General features: G+C 42.8%; 1 protein-coding gene across 1 annotated transcript in view; it reads right to left on the bottom strand.

The window, feature by feature from the left end:
* Window positions 1-23,029, bottom strand: part of DENND4C (DENN domain containing 4C) — a 115,616-nt gene that overhangs the window by 21,046 nt on the left and 71,541 nt on the right. Inside the window, exons 12-23 of the mRNA XM_074953451.1 lie at window positions 17,723-17,941; window positions 16,497-16,642; window positions 15,222-15,257; window positions 14,944-15,074; window positions 13,884-14,016; window positions 13,150-13,356; window positions 11,108-11,236; window positions 10,026-10,170; window positions 9,523-9,669; window positions 6,746-6,871; window positions 3,537-3,671; window positions 830-1,990 (exon numbers count right to left, since the gene is read on the bottom strand). Of these exons, the coding sequence (XP_074809552.1) occupies window positions 830-1,990; window positions 3,537-3,671; window positions 6,746-6,871; window positions 9,523-9,669; window positions 10,026-10,170; window positions 11,108-11,236; window positions 13,150-13,356; window positions 13,884-14,016; window positions 14,944-15,074; window positions 15,222-15,257; window positions 16,497-16,642; window positions 17,723-17,941 (2,715 nt within the window). The remainder of the gene's footprint in view (window positions 1-829; window positions 1,991-3,536; window positions 3,672-6,745; window positions 6,872-9,522; window positions 9,670-10,025; window positions 10,171-11,107; window positions 11,237-13,149; window positions 13,357-13,883; window positions 14,017-14,943; window positions 15,075-15,221; window positions 15,258-16,496; window positions 16,643-17,722; window positions 17,942-23,029) is intronic.

Below are 23,029 nucleotides of genomic sequence, written 5' to 3'. Positions count from 1 at the left end.
AGTGACCTTGGTTAGCGCAGTTTCAAGCAGAGTGGAAAGAACAGAAGCCAGGTTGGTGGGGATTAGAAATCTGGAAGAGAGGGAATCCAGGCAGCATGAGTAAATAATATGCTCCAGGAATTTGGAGAGAAAACTTAGGAGAAAGAGAGAGACAGCAGCTAGAGAGGCAAATTGGATCACGAGTCTTTTCAAGAGGGGAATATATTTAATTTACAGATATAAGGACATAACATGCATTGGGAGGTAGGGGAAGGAGAGAGAATAGATTAAAAAAAATCATGCCTCCCCTTTGGATCGAGTTCTAGTGCCTCCCCTTGAATCAGTTTAGTCCCCTCCCCTCTCCCCATTCTCCTAATCTGTTGTCTCCAAATTCCTGAAGGATGCTGTTTAATCATACTGCCTGGATGTCCTCTACCAACTTTCTGTTTTTAAATCCCCAATCTACCACCAATTTATCTTCTTTAAACTCTGGAATTCAAATTTATCTTCACTACAAAAGCCCTTGGGGAAAAAAAAAAATCACATATAGTGTCATATAATAATGTAATAAGTCTTGATCTGGTTTCATGCAGTATTTTGATAAATGATGACCACTTTAAAGTGATTTTTGCTCACAGTTTCTCAAATAAAACAATTGCTGAGGATGACAGGCCATAGTTTTCATCTCTAGTGCTATAAGAACACTTAAAAAAAGCCAAAAAATTATGCTTGACTCATCAAAAAACAAAAATTGAATAAACAGATTATGAAAAATAAGGCACCTTAAATAGTCAAATATCTTGAATAGCAATGCCCCCTTCTGCACAGGAAATATCAAACTAAAATCTACTTGCCTCATCATCCGAGTAGTTATATTGTGAGGTTACAGCACCCCACATCCTATTGGCTGCATTAACTGCTTGTTTCACTCCAGACTTCAGAACATCTATTTTCGGTCCAGAGAGTATATTGTCCAGCTTCAGATTGGATAAACTTGTTACCACAGACCCCAATGAGCCATGCTGTGAAGAGCGACCCAACACCGATAATGATAAAGGCCTCTCCTTTTGGACTCGTGAATGGGTTTGTTGCTTTGGTCGCCCTGTAAAGGTTTTAGACCTGGAAACTAAAGGACTTTTCCGATTTTCACTCTTCTCTGGAGCTGGTGGGACAGAATCTGAAGGTAGGCTTGATCTCCTCTCTAGGGAGCGATCAAGTGTACTAGATGCTGCTGCCTCTCCGTTCTCATGCTTGTGGAGCTCCATGCTGGAAGACTTGCTACCCAGGGGGCTCTTTAGATTCATATAGCTTTCGATTTCATCTGCCAGATTACGTGCTACAACTGGTGACACAATCTTTTCTTCAGGCTCTGGGGGTTTTGGTTCTATACTCTCAGTAGCCAGCAAAGATAAAGGGTCCAAGCCCACTTCAACATCTTCCCTTTCAACAGGCTTAATCACTCCATAGAAGCTATTCCTTTTAGTCACTGCATCTCTGGCATCTGTTTTCTGGTTTGGGGGCTGATCACCATCCAGAAGTTCGGCGTGAATGTTCTCTGCTTTGGCTGCACTGTCCTCACCTCCATTCTCAAGGTGCTTTTGCCCTTCCTCAGGCTCCTCCAGCACTGAAGACGACTTATGCTCTAGTTCCTCAGCACCTTCGCTCACATGAGTCCTGGTGCCACTCCGCCCAGAGACCTGCTGGTCACCCATACTGCCAAAGCTACTGGATTTACTAGTGTGAGGGGGTGAAGTTTTGGCCCCGGATAAAGCTGCTGTGAGGATCTTGGCATCTGCTCCCATCATTATCGCTATTTCACTAGAGCTCAAGTCCAAACTGCCTTTCTTCAGCAGCATACCTGCTCTGCTTTCAGTGCTAAAACTGCAGCTCCTCTCTGAAAAGAGCTTTTGTCTCTTCTGCCCTTTTTCACCTGTTTTCTTGGGAGAAGCATCATTAAAGACTGAATCTTCAACTGGATCCTGAGTTATAAAGAGTGGGCTAGATGCAGTTCCTAAAAAGAAAGCCCATGGCATTAATGTTATACCTTGTTTCCCCCCCAACATATACTGCTAAGGAAATAATTTAAATAAAGGTCATATGGTCTGGGTCATTTAAAAATTTTACAAGTTTCCTAATAAGAAAGTGGTAAATATACTTTAGAGCAATTCTAAAAAGTACCACTGAGTCACAAATTACGTGTGGAAAGATTAAAGTTAAAGTTAGTGCTTTAGTTACTGATGCATACTATTAGCCTGCATGAGCAGGTTGCAGCACCCAAGCAAAGATGGACATTTGTCACTCCCTCTTTCCACCAAGCTCAGTGGCCCACCTGCTTCCCTTTGCATCATTTCTTTTCCCAAAAACGGTGGACTCCACCCTCTCTATGCTCAGTTTATTGCCAATGTTTTTAGCTCTCAGAAGAGTGGGGTTTATCTGCATTGGCTGTGGCACTGCTTCTAAGACAACACTGAAGCATGCAGGACAAATAATTCTGTGGAGTATATAAGTCCCAAAGACATCTACTGCATATGTCAAGAACAGAGATACATGCTTTTGGAGAAAGGACCACCATAACTGGAGAAGGGTAATTCAGGATTGATCTGTCATGAACTCACCATGGTAGTCCTAGCGCTACTCCAGATTCCTTCTTTAATAGCCTCCTTCTTAGCTTATGCCTAAAGTTGCCTTTGCACTGACAGCACCAAACCTCTGAATATTACAGTACACTCCACTTCAGTCAGGATTACCCAGACAATTAATGTAAGCCTAATGAAACTTAATGGCAGTAACAACTGCTTAGCGGGTATAGTGACCCTACTTCAATGGAATTCCATTAGGTGCTTAGGTCTGTATGTGTCTCAATCTCACACTGATTCTGTCTGTTCCTTTAACAGCTGTCAGTTCCCTTAGCTGTCATGTGCAGCAAGTCTATGAGGTGCTTTACCACCACCTGAGTCAATCTTCCCACACCAATTACATGCTGACCTAGCACTCTGGGACTCTTGCAGCTGTCCCTGCCACCAAGGCTGGGGAGCAGGTAGTAAGCTGTATTCCTATCACAGGACAGAGAATGTCCACTCCATGGGTCTTCACAGTAAGGTGACAAACGTGCTACACCTCTGCAAATCCCAGATAGTAACGTTAAAGTTAAAATGGTGTCTTCTAGTAATTGGTAATTCCACTTGTCGGGACAAAAGACCATTCACCAACAATTAGCAATAGTAACAACAACGATACTGCCTCTTACATAGCGTTTTCCATCCATAGATCTCAAACTGCTTTACAGGAGAAGGCAAATATTGCCATTTTACAGATACAAAACAGAGGAGCAGAGGGGTGAAATGACTTACCCAAGGACACACAGCAGGTCAGTGACAGAGCAAGGAATACAGCCCAAGACTCCTGACTCCCCTCTACACTGTCCTGTCCCTGGGACCATATTGTCAGTTCAAGATTCTATTTACCAAACATCCAAGTTAAACAAACAACAAAAAGCCAAAGGCAGTTGCAAATTTTGTTGATAACAGTTGTGTTAAACAACATACTCAGTAACTCACCACTGCTGTTTTTCCTGCCAGTGCTATCAAAAATGCCAGATGGAACTTTCACAATACTGCTTCCCCACGCAGGTGGTTCTGCTGAACTGTGAGGCTCTGCACTCTGCTGATGCTTTTCACCAGTACCACCAACCTCTAGAGTAAGAAAAGCCCATCTTTAATTATGCCATCTAAACAAATAACTTGATCTGCATTGTTTTGGAAGATACATTTTAGACAAAATGTACAAGCTGTTTTCTTCTTAGTACAGTGCCCACAGATGCCAATCCTTCTAGGCACTGAGCATTTCTTGCAATTAATTCAATACATTCCACAGTCTGCAGGATTTGCCTCTATAAGAACAGCTTTTCTCTCACCAGCTGCACTGTGTGGATGAAGTATTGCAGGCGGCATACAGGGAAAGAGGGAACAAACGTTCTCAGACCTTCATATATGGATTTTGTATAAGTGATTATATTATTGTGAACAGCAATAATTGCTTCACAACTCAAGAGCAGGTGCACACAAATTATGCCTATAACTACAGTTTAATATGTTCAAAAAGAAAAAAAATAGATGGTTCTTCAAACTACAGGAAAATGTCTACAGAAAACTAAGAAAAGGACCCATAAAACCAAGAGATAATTAGGTTCTTCACTTGTATTGTGCCTTGGTATCATTCTTAGCATAGACAACATCAGCCATTGTTCTGAGGCACTCTGACACTGAAAGGCAACTGCAATACCTAAGTGTGACATCAAGTTACCTTGGACCTATACGGTAGGCTTCCATGCAAAGCATGGCTAAGCACAGGACAGGGAGCTAGTATAAAGATTCTAGAGCTCACTAACTCAGATTCCATCCACGTTAGTACTACTACGACTAATTTGTACTATGGTAGCATCAGAGACCGCAACTGAAATTAGGGCCCCATTGTGCTACACCTTTACAAACGCATAGTAAGAGGCAGACACTGCAGTGAAGAGCTTAAAATCTAAGTAGACAAGACAGAAAACGGAGTTCTCCAAGGTCACAAAGCAGGTCAATGACAGAATTGGGACTAGAACCCAGGTCTCTTAAATTCTACTCCATTGACCAATCCAGGGGACCACATCATGAGCAAATCATTTAGCTTCAGTATTTAGGGAACGACTACTTGCCTTGGGTGTTGTGAGGATTAATGTTTATAAAGCACTTTGAAGATGAAAGGCAATATTAGTTTTAAGAAGTGGGCTATCGACTCTAGTCTTACACAGAATAACGTAGAAGGTTATCATGCTAGATATCAAGGCCTGGTCTACACTACAGAGTTAGGTTAATGTAAGACAGCTCATGTTGACCTTATTATGTCAGTGTCTACACTACAGCCTTGCTCCTACCAATGTAAGTGCCCTCCTACACCAACATCATAACTCCACCTCCATGGGAGGCATAGGACTTATGTTGGTGTAATCAGGACGATACACTGCGGGCTACCTACATTGGCTGGAGCCATGAAATTGACAAGGAACCTGGGCTTACAGATGGGGCTGTCACCCCAGAGCAGGTCAGAGGCTCTAGCTAGAGCTCAGCTGCCACCCGGGCTCCCAGCAGAGAGCCAGAGGGGAGGGAGGCAGCCGGGCTCCTGGTGGGCATGTAGCTGAGAGCCCAGGCTCTCAGCCCTCCACACTGCCCCTCTTAAGTCAGTGGAAGCACTCCTGCTGAGGATGTATACCACCAACAGGAGGGCAGTGCGGACACGAACCACTGCAGTGGCTGTAAATTGACCTAACATAGATCAACTTAAGTTTGTAGTGTAGACATGCCCTAAGTATATCCATCAACACTGATAAGCACTTACATACCAATGCAAATGGTCTAGAAGCTTTATAAAGAGCAATGGAGCCTTGGTCAAGTCGCACACATTCTGCCATGGCATCTCCATTTTATCGAATATGGCAGCTTTAAATATATTTCTTTTTAAAATGAATTTAGTGCTGGTGGGAACTGCCAGATTGATAATCCTGATGTTCTCTGCTCACAAAGCAGAGTAACATGACAATGAGAGCACAAACTTAACTATTATTGGAGGTGTATCAATGGGTAAGACTCCTGGGGGAGGGATAGCTCACTGGTTTGAGCATTGGCCTGCTAAACCCACAGTTGTGAGTTCAATCCTTGAGGGGGCCATTTAGGTATCTGGGGCAAAAATTGGGGATTGGTCCTGCTTTGAGCGAGGGGTTGGACTAGATGACCTCCTGAGGTCCCTTCCAACCCTGACAGTCTATGATTCTAGTCTATGATAATATTTCAGTCTCATTTCAGTTGTTGGGTTTAGTATGGAGGTACTGAGCGGTATTGGTGGGCTGGGATATACAAGAGGTTAGACTAGATGATTTGGGAACCCTTCTGGCCTTAAATTCTATGACTATGAGTAAGGCTAAGATTTTGTCATGGTTATTTTTAGTAAAGATCATGGACACGTCATGGGCAATAAACAAAAATTCACGGAAGCCGTGACCTGCCTGTGACTTTTGCTACTGCGGCTCCATGGTTTCCCCCACCACCATGGTGGCTGGGAGCTTTGGGGTTCCCCCTCAGCCCATGGCGGCTGGGAGCTGCAGGGTGACCATATTTCCCAAAGAGAAAATGAGACACGAAAGCAGCTCGCCCGAGGCGTCCCCCTCTCGCCATGCGAGGCTGTCGCCTGTCGCTGGAACCCTGAGGAAGGCCCCCTCAGGAATCTGTCACCTGTCGCTGGAACTTTTCAGGACCCCTATCTCTTGTCGCTGCTGTCTCCTTTCGCTGGAACCCTGCCAGGGTCCCACTGGCTGTCAGCTCCAGAGTCCTGAGAGCCCCTGTGGCTCAAACAGACTTCATGACCTCCATGACATAAACATAGCCTTAACTACGAGCCCTGACACAGGGTGAAACCAGAGGAATCATATCCACACCCATGCTGTGCTTTGCTTCTCTGCAGACAAGAGTGCCAAATGTGATATAGGAACTGGACTTAGGCCACAGAAAAGTTAATTAACAAATGGTTGTTTGTGGTCATTACTGACACGGATTGGATTCAAGCCAGCAACTCAGATATGATATACCTGTACTTTATTTCCTATCCAAGGGATCAATTAAACAAGAAAGAATAATAAAAGACAATCATGTGGTGACTGTAATTTTGTGAATGTTTTAAATGGATTGGACAAATTTAAAAGAAACCCCTATCAATGTATATCTAAATACTTGACCTCCTGTTAGGTCCTCCATTTTACAAGAAGCAGCTTTTTCTGCTAGTGTCTCAGCTGCAAGAAGATTATCTCCATCATCCCTTATGAGTTCATCCTTGGATCCATAGCCTTGGTCTGATTGACCCCCTGTTGAAAAGAATACAAGCAAGTAGTCTAACAGTTTTCTGTTTTAAAGAGAGAAATTCTGTTGCATGTTATTAACATATTTAAGTGCAACTTGTTTGTGCTACATCTAGTTTTTGCTAAAAAAAAAATTGAGTCAGGAGATCACCAATGCCTAGCACACAAAACACACACACAGTATTTAACTGGTAATGGTAAAAGCAGAAAACAATAGCAAAGACAGGAATGAAAAAGCCTATTTTAGGTTTAATAGTCTATTTGCTACAATATACTACAGTATAGTACACTCTCAAAATGACTTGTACACTACAGAATTTGCTAAGTGCATCCCCATCAGTATGCTATGGTAGCTCATTTGAAAGGCAGGTTCTCGAGGGATGACTGACAAATTTTATACACTGCATGAACCAGAACCAAACGCCACAGAAACCAGACAATCACTCTGCTCTGGAATGAACTCTCAGAAAAATGACAACACACACTATATCACCTGGGAGTGCACACTTTTCACAAAGCCATCAGTCCTAACCCTCAAAGGAAACCTGCACAACACTTTCAAAAGACGAGCCTGGGAGCTTAAATTTGTAACTTTGCTAGGACACTAAAAACCATGGTCTTAATAAAGACCCTGGATGTATGGCTTATTACAACAACCTGTAACCCACTACCCACTTTCTGTTCTAGACTACAGGCATGTTAATGGGCCACTCCACCTTGAATGGTCCCTTATAATATATATGCTAACTACCTATGCTAAACTCTGTGTCTGATCTTGTGTTTAGCTTGACATACTCAGCACCTTTTCCAGGCCTGAAGAAAAGATCTGTATACCTCGAAAGCTGGTCTCTCTCACTAACAAAAGTTGGTCCAATAAAAAAAAAAAAATAGATATTACCTCACCCACCTTGTTACTATAAAGTGTTCAGCCTAGACAGCTCGTCAACTTTACAGAAACCCAAAACTCAGCTATCATAACATCTGTGCTCTTTTTGCACCCAAAAAGGAACTTTTATGATGGAAATAGTGTTAACGGAGAACAGATGAGACTCATTCCATAGCATAACATACAGCATGTTGAGATCTATTTCCTAAACCTGCTTATTAGCAAGTCTTTGGATACATGAGCTTGTTTCAAAACACAGAAGTACAATGCAAATTACCCTCAAGTACCAAAGAAATTTCGCACGGCTCCTTAGTTACAAAGCTGAACAACAAACTTGCTCTGAATGCCTGATATAAGACTATACCTATCATGTTATCTCCATAGAACATACATGGAGAATAGCATTGATAAGAGTTAAAAAAGCCTAAGTTACTAACAATTAATGTATGTTTTGCATCTATTCTAGAAGCAACTTGATAAGTAAGAACGTTAGACATCCTTTGATCTTTATTTCCTTCTATCACCACTTTAGCCATGTAGAAATCTCCCCCCACACCCTCCTTGCACGTAAGTGAAAATATCCTATCAATAAATGGGAAATTTACCTGCAGCAGTAACACTCAAAAGGCAGAATTAATGCACATGTGCATCCAAGGCTTCACACCATAAAAGTCTGCACCCCACACCATGACAGTCAAGGACAAATGTAGCACCAAGAGAGCGCAGAGCAAGAAGCAGAGTAACAAAGAGCAGAGAGAAGGAAAATTCAGTCATCTAGACAAGTACATCAGGTGCAGCTCAGGAATCAGTCTCAAGTTCTCTTTAAAGGAAGATTCAAGATATTAATAAATGAAAAAGGGTGTGCGCGACAACCATACGCACAATAGGTCCTGTGATACATATATAGGAGGTTTAGTTGAATGTATGGTCTGGGGTATAATCAGATTTACAGTAAGGAAGAACTGTAACCTGTCACCTCAGGTAATTTTCTGGGGGTGAATTATTTCATCTTAATTTGCCTGTTAGAGTACACACCATATTAAGTGCAGAGCTTCTCTCTGGCTTTTCAAAAGTATTTCCAGTCTCAGGCACTCTCCCACAGATTATATGTATGATAAAGTTCAGATAATTTACAATTTTAATTCTGAAGTTCTGCAAACCATGGTAGCAGTTTGCAAACTGTAATTTGAAAAGTATGCACTACAGTGATCAAACATACATACCAGATTCTGGAATTTTAATTACCCTCAATTAATATTAAAGAGAGATTTGAAAACAATGGTCTCCAGTTATGTCTGAGCAACTTTTTCACCCTCACTTGTAAACACAAATGAAAGTTTACACACAAAGTTTATTTTAGTCCAGTAGATTTTATCATTAGTGTGCATGAGTAATTGCCAGCAAGAATTGCTAATGCTCATAATTAAAGGCTTGGAGATTTCTCTTAAAAAAAAAAACTGTCACAAAATTAAAATACGGACCATGTGACTGCTTCACCAGCAATACAAGTACAAAAAATAAGTTTAAAGAGTTAGTCATTCTGCCGTGGTTTACTCTACATTGAGCATGAAGTACCAATGTGCAATAAAGAGGAATATCCTGCAATTACCGTATATTTCCTTTTCTACAAGTATATTGATTCAGCCATTCATATCGCACAACCTCAGGAAGAGGGGGAAAGTGTTTAAGGGGAAAAAGAATCAGCAGGAGAGGACAGAGAAGTTTGCTGTCGGTGGAACTGTTAGTAGTGAAACCCAGCAGACTCTAGTACCTGTGCTAGAGTGATTATCAATGGAATCAAGCCTGACTAAGTCTCTGACGAAGAGTGTGTGCTCCCCACTGTTAGCATCATTAGAGCTATCCACGCTACCATGGCTCACCGTGTCCCCATCACTTCCACCCGTGGCATTCCGAGGAGCTAGAGATATGAACAAGAGCCAGTTAGTAAAGAAAAGGTTTGAAAACTTGTCAAACTTTAAATAAAGTCAATCAAACCTTTCCAGCTCACACAGATACTTATAGTTCCATAAGTATAATTAGGCTAGAGAGTAAGAGATCAAAGCAATTTAGTTCTCAGTGCGAGACACCCCCTCATACCACTGAGCATGAACTTGGCAGCAGTCTATTTTTCTGCACTTGAGAAAAACATTCCTGACTTGGAAGCATTTAGAACACACACACACAAATATATCACGCTCGCAGCAGTCGTTAGCATGCACATCCTACCCTAGTTCAGCAGAAGTGAGCCCATTTCAGTCACTATTTATACATTACCTGATATCACAGACACCTGTGAGCTCCTTGTTGCTTTTTTTAGGCATTGCCGAAATTGTGCTACACCACGGACCACATTCTGTACCTTCGTCCACAGAAAGATACCACTGCGGTTACTGCTAGGCCAATGACTCTCCAAAACTGCCTGCAAAATCAAAGGCATTACGGTAGTAACTGCTTAGTCAGTAAGCTTTCCCTCTCTCACCCTCTACAGAAAAACTGCTCTCTTAAGATGTGAAATGCAAACATTTTAAAACTGGATTTTTTTTAAAAGCCCTTCTCCCCTGGTCTCAAGGTTGTACACAGAGCACCAGTCTTGAATGACTAACATTCGATTGTGAAAAGCATGATTTAAATAGACCATGGAATGCATATTTGTTATTTACAATGCAGTACCAACAAGAGCCCCACTAAGCCCTCTGCTCCCACGGACTTCAGCTGGAGTGGTTTACTTGCACTGAGACATTCCCGCTCAGCTTCTGCTACTTTGAGAGATCCACAACTGCACCCTTCACCAAAAAAGGAAGTCAGCAATTCTACCTGAAGCGTCACACAATTAGGAGACAGCAGACTGGTGTCCACAGAGTTACAACGTACAATTTGACCCGACTATTTGTGTATTGGGGGGGGAGGGGGGGAAGAGGAGAAGAGGTTACTGCCAGGTGTCTACTCCCAGCTTCACCACCTCTTCGATCCCCCATCCTCAGCCATATACCCTAATTATGGTCCTGTTCCAAGACTTAAGTATGGTAAAAATTGGAAGAGACCGCAGTTAAATTTCAACAGCATATTTGGTTAACCAGCTCAGACAGAAAACTCTCAGACATATATACATACAGAAAAATGTAAAAAGTGATATAAGCACAGAGCCATGAAAATAAGTAAATTTTAAGTCTATGTATCCAGCAAGCCCAATCAGGTAGCCAGCCAATAAACAAAGCAAGAAGATCGACATGAAAACCATTCAAGATGATCAGTCTCCACAACGCATCTGAGGAAGACACGACAAAGACAATGAGAGTGACAACAATGACAAGTAAGTGACTGCTTACCTGCCCCAGCTTCATTAAGAGATCTCTTACCTTGTTGTAATAACCATAGGTGATCGCATTTGGCTGTACTCCAGCATTTTTCATTTCAAATAGGACTCTCACAGCCTGAACAGGATGACCACAAAGTCCGCAGAGCTGCATTACAACTCTATAGCACACCTGATAAGATTGAGAAACCCATAATGTGGTCAATTTTAAGGAACATTCTGAAGCGAATTAGGCATCAAAACATGACCTAGTTTACAAGTGTTGAAGTCCACAAGAGAGAAAAGGCACACAAAAGCAACTATTCAATATAGAATCCTCAACGGCCAGGAGAGGGAGCACAAGTTAATCAGTAAGACAGTCATGATGGCGTCAGGGAACACTGCTAAGGATACTCACATTTACTCCATTATACATATCTGATTCCCAGATGGAAGAGGACAAGTTATAGGGAAAGCTATTTTCAAGTTAAGGATTATCCTGCTTCAGATGTGAGTAACACAAAAATGTAAAACATTTTAAAAATATGTATCAGCATCATCCTTTAAATTTAGCATGGCTTCAGACTTCAATAAATTAATATGTTTGTGACTTTGGGCATACAGATTCTCACACACCAAATTTTAAAAGGCACAAAAACATCTACCCCCATTAAATTCAATCCATGCCCTGAAGGGTCCCCCCTTCATGAAAATGAGATAGTAAAATTATCTTTGCACAACGCTTATTTCTGTGCAAAGCTACAGAATACTAGCCACTGTTACCAAAAATCAATCAATCACTGAATTCTAAAACTGGTCATATTTAGTGGTTTTAGAGAAATTAGTGAAAATAACTTTCAAAATGTTATTTTATGGTAAATTACAGCCTGTTGAGAAACAATCTCATTTCACACTGAAACACGAAGCAAGAAAATAGCAAAAAAGCAATGATTGTTTTTGCACAGAAACCTTTCTGAACAGTGAAAGCAATCCACATTTATGTTAAATGTAATGCAAGAGTAAGGGTAAGAGCAAAAATAGTATGTGAATCTCTCACCAAAGAGCAGGTAGAGCACAGGCAACCTCAGTACTAGCTTCCCCACACTGTCCTACCAAGGTGCTTCAACCCTGGATCAGGAGGGAGAGAAACCCAGTCTCTATGCCCATTAAATCTCTGGGTTTCTCTAATGAGGCACAGTATGAGGTTACTAGTTAATGCAACTGTGGAAGTGGTTTTTGTGATATGGATACTCGTCCACTGGAAATGTACCGAGACCATTAGTCTCATTTCAAGTAGGCCAAGTAGCAGTCACAGAATAATTTCTAGTTCAAATTCAACTCAAATCAGTAGTTCCTATATGCCTGGAGATAAGAGACTTTAGATCAAGGGACTTTTTCAATATATTCACCTCTGAGCCATCCAGAATAGTACTAGTCTATTTTACAGCCATGTCTGATATGTTGGTCACACTTTCTACATAGTTTACTTCAAACAGCAAATTAAAAAACACTCAAAATGTACAGTTTAGTGAGAACAGCCCACTGTTACTTGAAATAGCCTAGTTTTAAGTTACTTCATAGACATTTGAGGACAAAAACAAACACACACTCAACTGTAACCAGTACTGCCCTGTAGAATAAATTCTACATTGGACAGCGACAGATGCTCCCAATACACTTACAACCTGAAAATATAGTCATATTTACAAGAGCTATATGATGCTATTTTCAAGATGGCTCACTCTGGCAGAATCCTAGGTGGATGGTTGATGCTTTCTGCACCAATAATCTCAGGAGGGGTGATAACCCTCACCCTCCAATTTATGGCACAACTGCCTTTGCTAGCATGCTAGTGTTGAAAATTGATTTTAATTTCCAGCTTCCCAAACTAACTGCAGCTTTCAGCACATTATTTCAATATGCCTTTATTTAAAAAAAAAAAAAAAAAAAAAAAAAAGGTTTAAAAACAAAAGTTGTAAGGTAGGTAGCAAGCTTGAACTTTACTTATTCTTAGAAGTGAAACATTAACAGTTGATGATTAACATGTTCTTGTACCTGAATTCCCATTGAATAGGTGCGGGCTTTTTTTTCCCCCTTTGTACTTGCCTCATCTAGTGGTTCCACTTCGGTTTTCCTCATTTTAATAAGAATGTCATATGCCTGTTGCAGTGCTCTGACTTTGGGATGGGAAACTCTGATGTAGGCTGGCAGACAAATGAACCATAGGCTATAACAGTGACTGAAGAGGCACTTAGCCCACAGTGGTGGGTTTGTGTAATACTTCTTGGCTAATTTATGGGCTGTTTTTATCTCCTGTAAAAGGCAGAAAACAAAAAGGATATAAACACACACAAAATACAGAACAGCTTGAATTTGGAGGATAAATTTCTTTCAAACAGATACTAGCTTTTTTAAAATGGGATCCTGCAGCTCATTACCCTAGAGGAAACCATGCAAACATGAACATTAAACTGTATTTCTCAGAGTCTCCCTTCTGTAGAGCTCTTCATAAGGTAACCACGGGGAAGAGAATGCATACTAATCCCACTGCAACTCTGCTCCAACCTTCTTTGTTATAGCATGTATTATACCATAAACACCAACACATGTCTGGCTCTGAAGTAGAGCCTTAGGTACAGGAAGCACTGCCTCTAAATTCATATTTATTTTGATTCGTTCCTCTACACATACATCTGTTTTCAAAGTTACAATATCTATTATTTAAACACCACACTAACTCCTAGCATAAATGGGTGGTAACAATTCTACCCAACACCTACGTAGTTTTTGATGCTCTCACACACTATATTATATAAAGGCAGTACTAGTTAAAAACTAACCTGTTTTGTCCTCTTTGCCATGAGTGCTGGACTATTTGAAATGTTCCCTCCAGCTGGGTGCCTGTTGAACGAAAGCTTGAGCTCCTGTGGCCTGTCGAAGAGCTCAAAATCTAGTCTTGGGAAGTTTTTATAGCTATAAAAAAAAGTTAAGTGTCATATTTAAATTTCCAAATCTCCAAATGTTCTGCTCCAACCTTATACACTTGGTGCAAAGGCCTTCTACCTGCAAGCTGAAGGCTTCAGCACACTGCGATCAAAGAATGTTTTGAAAGATCCCACAAAATGGGAGTGAGTGGAAGGACAGGAAGGCTCTTCCAGTTGAGAGAAGGTTAGGGAGAAGACATCAGAAGGACTCCCCTTTGATCCATGAGCCCAGCAGAGACAGGAGACCAGTGAGTCAACAAGTGGCTAGCAGAGTCAGGAGAGAGAAGCTGGAAGCAGGAGCAACCCTGAAACCTCCAAACATTTCACAGGGCAGGGAAGACAGGAGAATTAGGCATCTCCTGCCACAGATCCTTCCACAGGACTGGGAGTGGCAGAATAGCCACAGTGGGAGGAAAGGGGCAGGTTCTACCACCCTTTAGACCCGTGGGATGCAGTTAAAGAGCACAGGGCACCCACAGGGACAGATCCCTTGCCAGTAGTCTATGGTGTGTATTCACAGCAGGGGCTCAGTGATCCTGTGCAGTTTCACTAGCTACCCTGACTGAAACAGGCATACTCCACTGCAGTTGGTGTGATATGCACACAGCACCAGCAGGGGAGGAAAACCTGGAACATATATAGGGAAATGTAATTAGAAATAAGGATTCCCAGGTGGTGATCAGTAGCTGGTATTTAAAAGAAAAAAAAAAAAAGAAAAACTACTATCAGATTGCAGAAACTGACCAGAATTCAAGTTGTCAGTGTCCTTTTTATACCTAAAATACTGCAAGTTTAGGTAGGGGCTTAAAGCAAGATGCAATAGCTATGTGCAGTCATGTTTGAAGTGATAAGTCCCGATTTCACTTGACTCATCAGTTTTCTAGAGCCTCAGCACCTTTGTTAGTTTGCAATATACCTGTACTTAGGTGCTCGGGCCTGTCCATCATCAGGGGGAGGTTCTGGTGGCATTATAAACACTGTGTGTTCACTCTTCTGTGACTCATCAAGCTCAATTAACCGTGTATCTTCTGCAGAATCTACATCAACCTGCAAATTAGTATCAGGACAAAACACCAGGTTCAACATTAGTAATAGTTCTTCTACATATTCAAACTCCACTCCCACTCACATTATATTTTCACTTCTACTTTGCAATCAGAAACCCCTGAAAACAAATATAAAGGAGACATGTACCTTCTCTCCCTTTTCTGTTCCTTTATCAGGAAAAAGCTAGAAAGAGGAAAAAGTTAGAGTTAGAGCTTCTTGTAAAACAAAAAAACTAAGTATTTTTACATATACATATTTTCATTGAAGTTGTTTCCTCTACTGTGCCACCAAGATGATCAAATTACACTGTCATATTACTTTGAATGCAAATAATCTCCATTACAAATACTCCTTCCTTTTACTGAAAGCTAAAGGAGCAGGCTGTCTCAACAAGCTTCAGGTTGGTCACGTGAGCAAACTAAATAAGCAATCCTAATTCTAGAAAAAGAAACTTTGCTTCCTTTAATTTAGTGTAGGGTTATATTATCTCCAAGAAAACAGTGTCTTCCTACCATACAATACATTAATTCAATAGTTAGGAGCAAAAGATTCATTCCAGGATCCTAAAAAATTGAGCCAGAAACCAAGACACTACCAAAACCAAGATACTATTTTAATAAAAAGCACACACAGGTAAATAAATGCCTTAATTATTGATCATCTAGTTTATTGTAAATTATGCACTTGGCCTTTAACAGATTAAGATATAACAAATCACTGTCCATTTGGACTGGAATTACATCCTGGGAACGGATTACATTTTGAACATGGATGGGACTTGGAAATTATTCCAACACCATCTATATAGCACCAGTTGCATTTACAGATAAGATGGAAAGGTCCCTGCCCCATCAAGATCATCTACACAGACACCACACATAAAAAAGAAATATGTTGGGAGGAACGGATGCAAAAACGAAAAAAGCCTGAGCAGTTGTGTTTGGCACACATGTTGCTACTTTATAAATACATGTACATTCTAATGACAGCTAAATGAAAATTTGGGGGTGAAGCATGACAAGTGGAGTGGATGGTTAGGGATTAGAGACTGACTGAGACAGGTGAATATTTAGAATGCACTTGATGGAGGTATGAGAGGAGCAGGGTGGAGATGGCATGCCATGTACTCAGAGCAGTCTCCGTTTTTCTTTACATGAATCACTGAAACGTCACACTGTGTAGCTTTTAACTGGAGAAGTTATGGGAGCCCACTGCAAGTTTCCAACACTAACCAAAAATAAGATGAACATGCAACAAGATGAAGGGGAAAATGACTCTGAATGATAACTGCAGCGAACTCCATTATCTCACAACAGCTGCTGCTGCTCCACTTTTTATGACTAAAAGCCACAGACATGAAGGCACAATTAACAGCAGCACATAAATACTTTTTAAAAAAAAGAATGAAATACAATTGTTCACCTTTTCTATGCAGTCATCAAAAAATGCCAAGCTGGTATCCTTGTCACTCACAAAACTGCACTCTTCTATGAAGCGGCTAAATATCTGTGTTTTGGTTAGAAGCATGTAGAACTTTGTGTAGGCACGGTCTCTACTTTTTAAAAATCCTGGTTAAAAAAAATTTAGAAAAACTAAATACTAGTTTTAAGATGAAGCCTCAAAAGAAACAGTCAACAACAAAGTCACATTTGTCTGCAGTGTTTCACCTGTCAATTGTTATACTAACACATAAAATCACTTAAATTTCAAGGAGTTGCTTTGTCTTTTTTTTACATAAAGTTTGCTTACTTTGCATTAGACAGTACATGGTGGATAGTCACTTACACCATTTCCCAATATAATTAGTTTCCTGGACTTGTGTACTTCTTTCACACAGCAAGAAAGGAGACACACAAAAAAAAAAATACACATAAAAACATAAGAAAAAGTGACTGTAAAAGGTCACAAAAATGTATGGGTTCTCAGGGGCAGATGTAGGATTGGAAAGTTTTTTAAAACCTTTTTTCAAGTGTCCCATTAACTATCTCCATTAAGAACTTTTCTCAACTCTGTCAAAACAGCAGCCTATCTGAAGTCTACACAACCAGAATGAATTGAGGGGAGTCAGCTGGTGTTCCTTATATTCTTAACCTTTTTCCCCCCTCAAAGTTTTCTATTCTTACCCTGTGTAGAATTAAGAACACTTTCATTTATTCTTTGTGTTATCAGGCCACTAGGGCTTGGCTTCTAAGAGCATTTATTCTCAATACAAGTTGCAAAGTTTCTATAATCCCAAGAGCCGCCTTAAAGAAATGTGCACACCAGAGATAATGTCACATTATTGAGAGATGATTTTGTCAGACCTTCAACAATAGCAAGACCTGCAGTTACATTAGCAGAATGGCCACGTTACAACACACAGATGCTATTTATTACTGACCAGCTTTACTTATATTTTAATCAAATTACAACATTTAAAAGATTCAAAATAACTTAAAAGGGCAAGATTCTGCTTTCAGATGTGATGTTAATGTGAAACGTGCCAATTAAACTGCAATTAAGCTTTTCAGAGCACAGGCCATGTCCACCAATGCATTTGGACAGCGCCTAGCATAACAACATCCTGACCCTCACTGGGCCTTTGGGCACTATTATTATAATCACCACAACACCAACCCTGCCCTCAATGTGATCCAGGACAGCCTCACCTTGAAGGTCAAACAAGGAATCAGCAGCAGTAGTTTTATTTGAAGGTGCCTGAGTAATTGGCTTGAGGAATGTTCTGTACCCCTTTAAAATAGACGCCATGAAGCGCAGAAAAGCCTCTTGGATCTCCATCTCAAGTTCTGTCATCTTCTTCTGCCAAGAGAAATCTGCCTCTATAGGTGTCATCTCCACTGCAGAGCCGTCTTGGGTCTTTCTGTGAACTAGAAACAGGAGCAAAGGGAAAGTGAGCTTTATTATGGATGACATTAAAACAAATTATCCTAGGAACACCCAAGACAGATTTTTCTTTCCTTTTATACTTAGCATTCCCGAAAGTAGTAAGAATGACAATACAGAAAACTAAGGCCTTGTCTACGCTATGAAATTAGGTTGCATTTATAGAAGTCGGTTTTGTAGAAAATGTTTTTATACAGTCGATTGTGTGTGTCCCCACACAAATGCTCTAAGTGCACGTAGTCGGCGGAGTGCGTCCACAGTACCAAGGCAACCGTCGACTTCCGGAGCGTTGCACTGTGGGTAGCTATCCCACAGTTCCTGCAGTCTCCGCCGCCCACTTGAATTCTGGGTAGAAATCCCAATGCCTGATGGGGCTAAAACATTGTCGCGGGTGGTTCTGGGTACATATCATCAGGCCCCCTTCCCTCCCTCCCTCCGTGAAAGCAACGGCAGATAATTGTTTCGCACCTTTTTTCCTGGGTTACTTGAGCAGACACCATACCACGGCAAGCATGGAACCCGCTCAGCTAATCGTCACCATATGTCTCCTGGCTGCTGGCAGACGCGGTACTGCATTGCTACACAGCAGCAGCTTATTGCCTTTTGGCCGCAGACAGTGCAGTACGACTGGTAGCTGTTGTCAACATATTCCTGGGTGCTCTTTTAACCGACCTCGATGAGGTCAGGGGTACCTGGGCAAACATGGGCGTGACTCAGCCAGGTCATTACCCTTTTAAGTTTCGTCTCATGATGATTCAGTCCTACTGCACCGTCTTTTAATGAGCAGCCAGGAGATGATGATGGCCAGCAGTCATACTGCACTGTCTTCTGCCGAGCACCCAGGAGATGACAATGGCTAGCGGTCGTACTGCACAGTCTGCTGCCAGCAAGATTATAAAGATAGATGAAGTGGATCAAAACAAGAAATAGACCAGATTTGTTTTGTATTCATTTTCTCCTCCCTCCCTCCGTGAAATCAACAGCCTTCTAAACCCAGTTTTGAGTTCTATCCTTGAGGGGGCCATTCTATTTCTCGCAAAGCCACCCCATTTGTTGATTTTAATTCCCTGTAAGCCAATCCTGTAAGCCATGTTGTCGGTCGCCCCTCCCTCTGTCAGAGCAACAGCAAACAATTGTTTCGCGTCCTTTTCCCTGGATTGCCCGAGCAGGAGCAGACGCCATAGCACAGCAAGCATGGAGCCCATTCAGCTCACCGCAGCAGTTATGACCATTGTAAACACCTCGTGCATTATCGTGCAATTTATGCAGAACCAGCACCTGAAAAACCAGGCGAGGAGGCGACGGAAGCGCAGTGCTGAGGACATGAACACACTTCTCTCTAAAACTGCATTCCCCCACAATTTGGAGATCATGGTGTTAATGGGGCAGGCTCATGCCGTGGAATGCCGATTCTGGGCCCGGGAAACAAGCACAGAGTGGTGGGACCGCATAGTGTTGCGGGTCTGGGATGATTCCTAGTGGCTCCGAAACTTTTGCATGCGTAAGAGCACTTTCATGGAACTTTGTGACTTGCTTTCCCCTGCCCTGAAGCGCAAGAATACCAAGATGAGAGCAGCCCTCACAGTTCACAAGTGAGTGGCAATAGCCCTGTGGAAGCTTGCAACACCAGACAGCTACCGGTCACTCGGTAATCAATTTGGAGTGGGCAAATCTACTGTGGGGGTTGCTGTGATGCAAGTAGCCAAAGCAATCCTTAAGCTGCTTCTATCAAAGGTAGTGACTCTGGGAAATGTGCAGGTCATACTAGATGGCTTTGCTGCAATGGGATTCCCTAACTGTGGTGGGGCTACAGACGGAATGCATATCCCTGTCTTGGGACCGGACCACCAGGGCAGCCAGTACATAAACCACAAGGGGTACTTTTCAATGGTACTGCAAGCACTGGTGGATCACAAGGGACGTTTCACCAACATCAACGTGGAATGGCCGGGAAAGGTCCAGGACGCTCGGGTCTTCAGGAACTCTGGTCTGTTTAGATGGCTGCAGGAAGGGATTTACTTCCCAGACCAGAAAATAACTGTTGGGGATGTTGAAATGCCTATGTTTATCCTTGGGGACCCAGCCTACCCCTTAATGCCCTGGCTCATGAAGCCGTACACAGGCACCCTGGACAGTAGTAAGGAGCTTATCAACTGTAGGCTGAGCAAGTGCAGAATGGTGGTAGAGTGTGCATTTGGATGTTTACAGGGTCGCTGGCGCAGTTTACTGACTCACTCAGACCTCAGCGAAACCAATATTCCCATTGTTATTGCTGCTTGCTCTGTGCGCTCCACAATCTCTGTGACAATAAGGGGGAGACATTTATGGTGGGGTGGGAGGTTGATGCAAATCGCCTGGCTGTTGAATACGTGCAGCCAGACACCAGGGCAGGTAGAAGAGCACAGCAGGAAGCACTGCACATCAGAGAAGCTTTGAAAACCAGTTTCATGACTGGCCAGGGTACTGTGTGACACCTGTTTGTTTCTCCTTGATGAAAACCTGCCCCCTTGGTTGCCTCTAAATTCCCTGTAAACCACCTGCCCTCCCCCCTTTGATCACAGCTTGACTGCAAAGGAAATAAAGTCACTATCGTTGAAAAAACATGTATTCTTTATTGATTACAAAAATAGGGAGATAGCTCACAAGGTAGCCTGGGTGGGGTGTGGGAGGAGGGAAGGAAAAGGCCACTTTACAACTTGTTGAATGACAGCCTTCTGTTGCTTGGGCTGTCCACTGGGGTGGAGTGGTTGGGTGCCCAGAGTCTCCTTGCCCCCCGCGTTCTTGGGCATCTGGGTGAGGAGGCTATGGAACTTGGGGAGGAGAGAGGGTGGTTAAGCAGGGACTGCAGCGGCAGTCTGTGATCCTGCTGCCGTTCATGAACCTCCACCAGACGCCGGAGCATGTCTGTTTGATCCCGCAGTAGCCCCAGCGTTGCCTCATGTCTCCTCTGACCTTCCTGCCGCCAGCTCTCCTCACATTCATCGTCCACTGTCCTGTACTCTGCTATTGTGTCCCTCCACACAGCTCTGTCAGAGCCGGATGACTGCATGAGCTCAGAGAACATTTCATCGCGCGTGCATTTTTTTCGCCGCCTTATCTGAGATAGTCTTTGGGAAGGAGGAGGGAGGCTAGAAACATTTGCAGCTGCGGGAGGAAAAAAAGGGAGTGAAGTATTTTAAAAGATACATTTTACAGAACAATGGCTATACTCTTTCACTGTGAACAACACTATTCACATTACATAGCACATGTGATTTTGGTACAAGGTCGCATTTTGCATCTTATATTTAGTGCCTGCGGCTTTGGTGTTAGAGATCACACACGCAGTGCTGGGCAACAGAATTTGGCTTGCAGGTGGCCATGGTAAGCCATAGTCTTTCGGCTTCTGCAACCTTCATAGCAGCAGCGCCCTCCTTTCCCATACCAAGCAAAGTCTGTTGAGTTGGACATTTAGTGCTGCGGTTTTAATGTTAACATGCAGCAGCAGAAACCAAACTAACCCCCTCCCCGCATCCAATTCTCTGGGATGATCGCTTTTCCCCTCCCCCCACCGCCTGGCTGGTATCAGGGAAGATCCCTGCTAGCCAAACACGAACAGCTCAGCGCCAATGCCCGCCCCCCCCCAACCCCACCCCACGGCTAACTGCTGGGAGGATTTCTTTTCAGCCACAGACAAACAGCCCAGTAGGAATGGGCACCTCTGAATGTCTCCTTAATTAAATTCCCCTATTTCAACCAGGTTACCATGAACGATATCACTCTCCTGAGGATAGCAGAGAGAGATAAAGAATGGATGTTGCTTGAATGCCAGCAAACACCGGGACCATACGCTGCCAGGCTTTGTCATGCAATGATATCAGATTATTTGCTACTAGCATGGCGTGGTAAAGTGTCCTACCATGGAGGACGGAATAAGGCTGCTCTCCCCAGAAACCTTCTGCAAAGGGTTTTAGAGTACTTCCAGGAGAACTTCATGGAGATGTCCCTGAAGGATTTCCACTCCATCCCCAGACACGTTAACAGACTTTTCCAGTAGCTGTACTGGCCATGAATGCATCCCAAGTCCTCAGGGCTACTTAATCATTAAAAAACGCTTGCTTTTATAACGTGTATTATATTTAAAAAGGTACACTCACCAGAGGTCCCTTCTCCGGCTTCGTTGGGTTGGGAGGGTATTTCAGTCAGGGTGAGAAAAAGATCCTCTTGTCGGGGAGAACAGTGTGCTGTGTGCTCTCCCCAAACTCGTTGTCGTCGTCCTCATCTTCCCCATCTGCAAAATCCTCAGGCATGGCGAAGAGTACCCCATCATCGGAGTCCACGGACAGGGGTGGAGTAGTGGTGCCGGCCCCCCGCCCAGAACTTCATGCAGCTCAGCATAGAAGCGGCATGTCTGGGGCTCTGTCCCAGAGCGTCCGTTTGATTCTTTGGTTTTCTGGTACGCTTGTCTGAGCTCCTTAAGTTTCACACAGCACTGTGCTGCGTCCCTGATGTAGCCTCTGTCCCTCATGGCCTCTGAGATTTTTTGAAATATTTTGGCATTTCATCTTTTGGAATGTAAAGTTCCGATAGCACGGATTCCTCTCCCCATACAGCGATCAGACCCAGTACCTCCCGTTCAGTCCATGCTGGAGCTCTTTTTCGATTCTGGGACTGCATGGTCACCTGTGCTGATGAGCTCGCCTGGCCAAACAGGAAATGAGATTCAAAAGTTCCCAGGGCTTTTCCTGTACACCAGGCCAGTGCATCAAAGTTCAGAGTGCTGTCCAGAGCGGTCACAATGGTGCAGTGTGGGATAGCTCCTGGAGGCCAATACCCTTGAATTGCGTCCACACTAACCCTAATTCAAAATGGCGATGTCAATTTCAGTGCTAACCCCCTCGTTGGGGAGGAGTACAGAAATCGGTTTTAAGAGCCCTTTATGTTGAAAAAATGGCTTTGTTGTGTGGACGGGAGCAGGGTTAATTCAGATTTAATGCTGCTAAATCCGACAAACTCGCAGTGTAGACCAGGCCTAAAATTCTCTGCTAATCATGAGATTACTAACTTATTTCACATGGGCTACTGAAGAACCA

This window comes from Natator depressus, chromosome 5 (genome assembly GCF_965152275.1).
Source record: "Natator depressus isolate rNatDep1 chromosome 5, rNatDep2.hap1, whole genome shotgun sequence".
NCBI lineage: Eukaryota > Metazoa > Chordata > Testudines > Cheloniidae > Natator > Natator depressus.
This window is presented reverse-complemented; position numbering and strand designations above follow the sequence as displayed.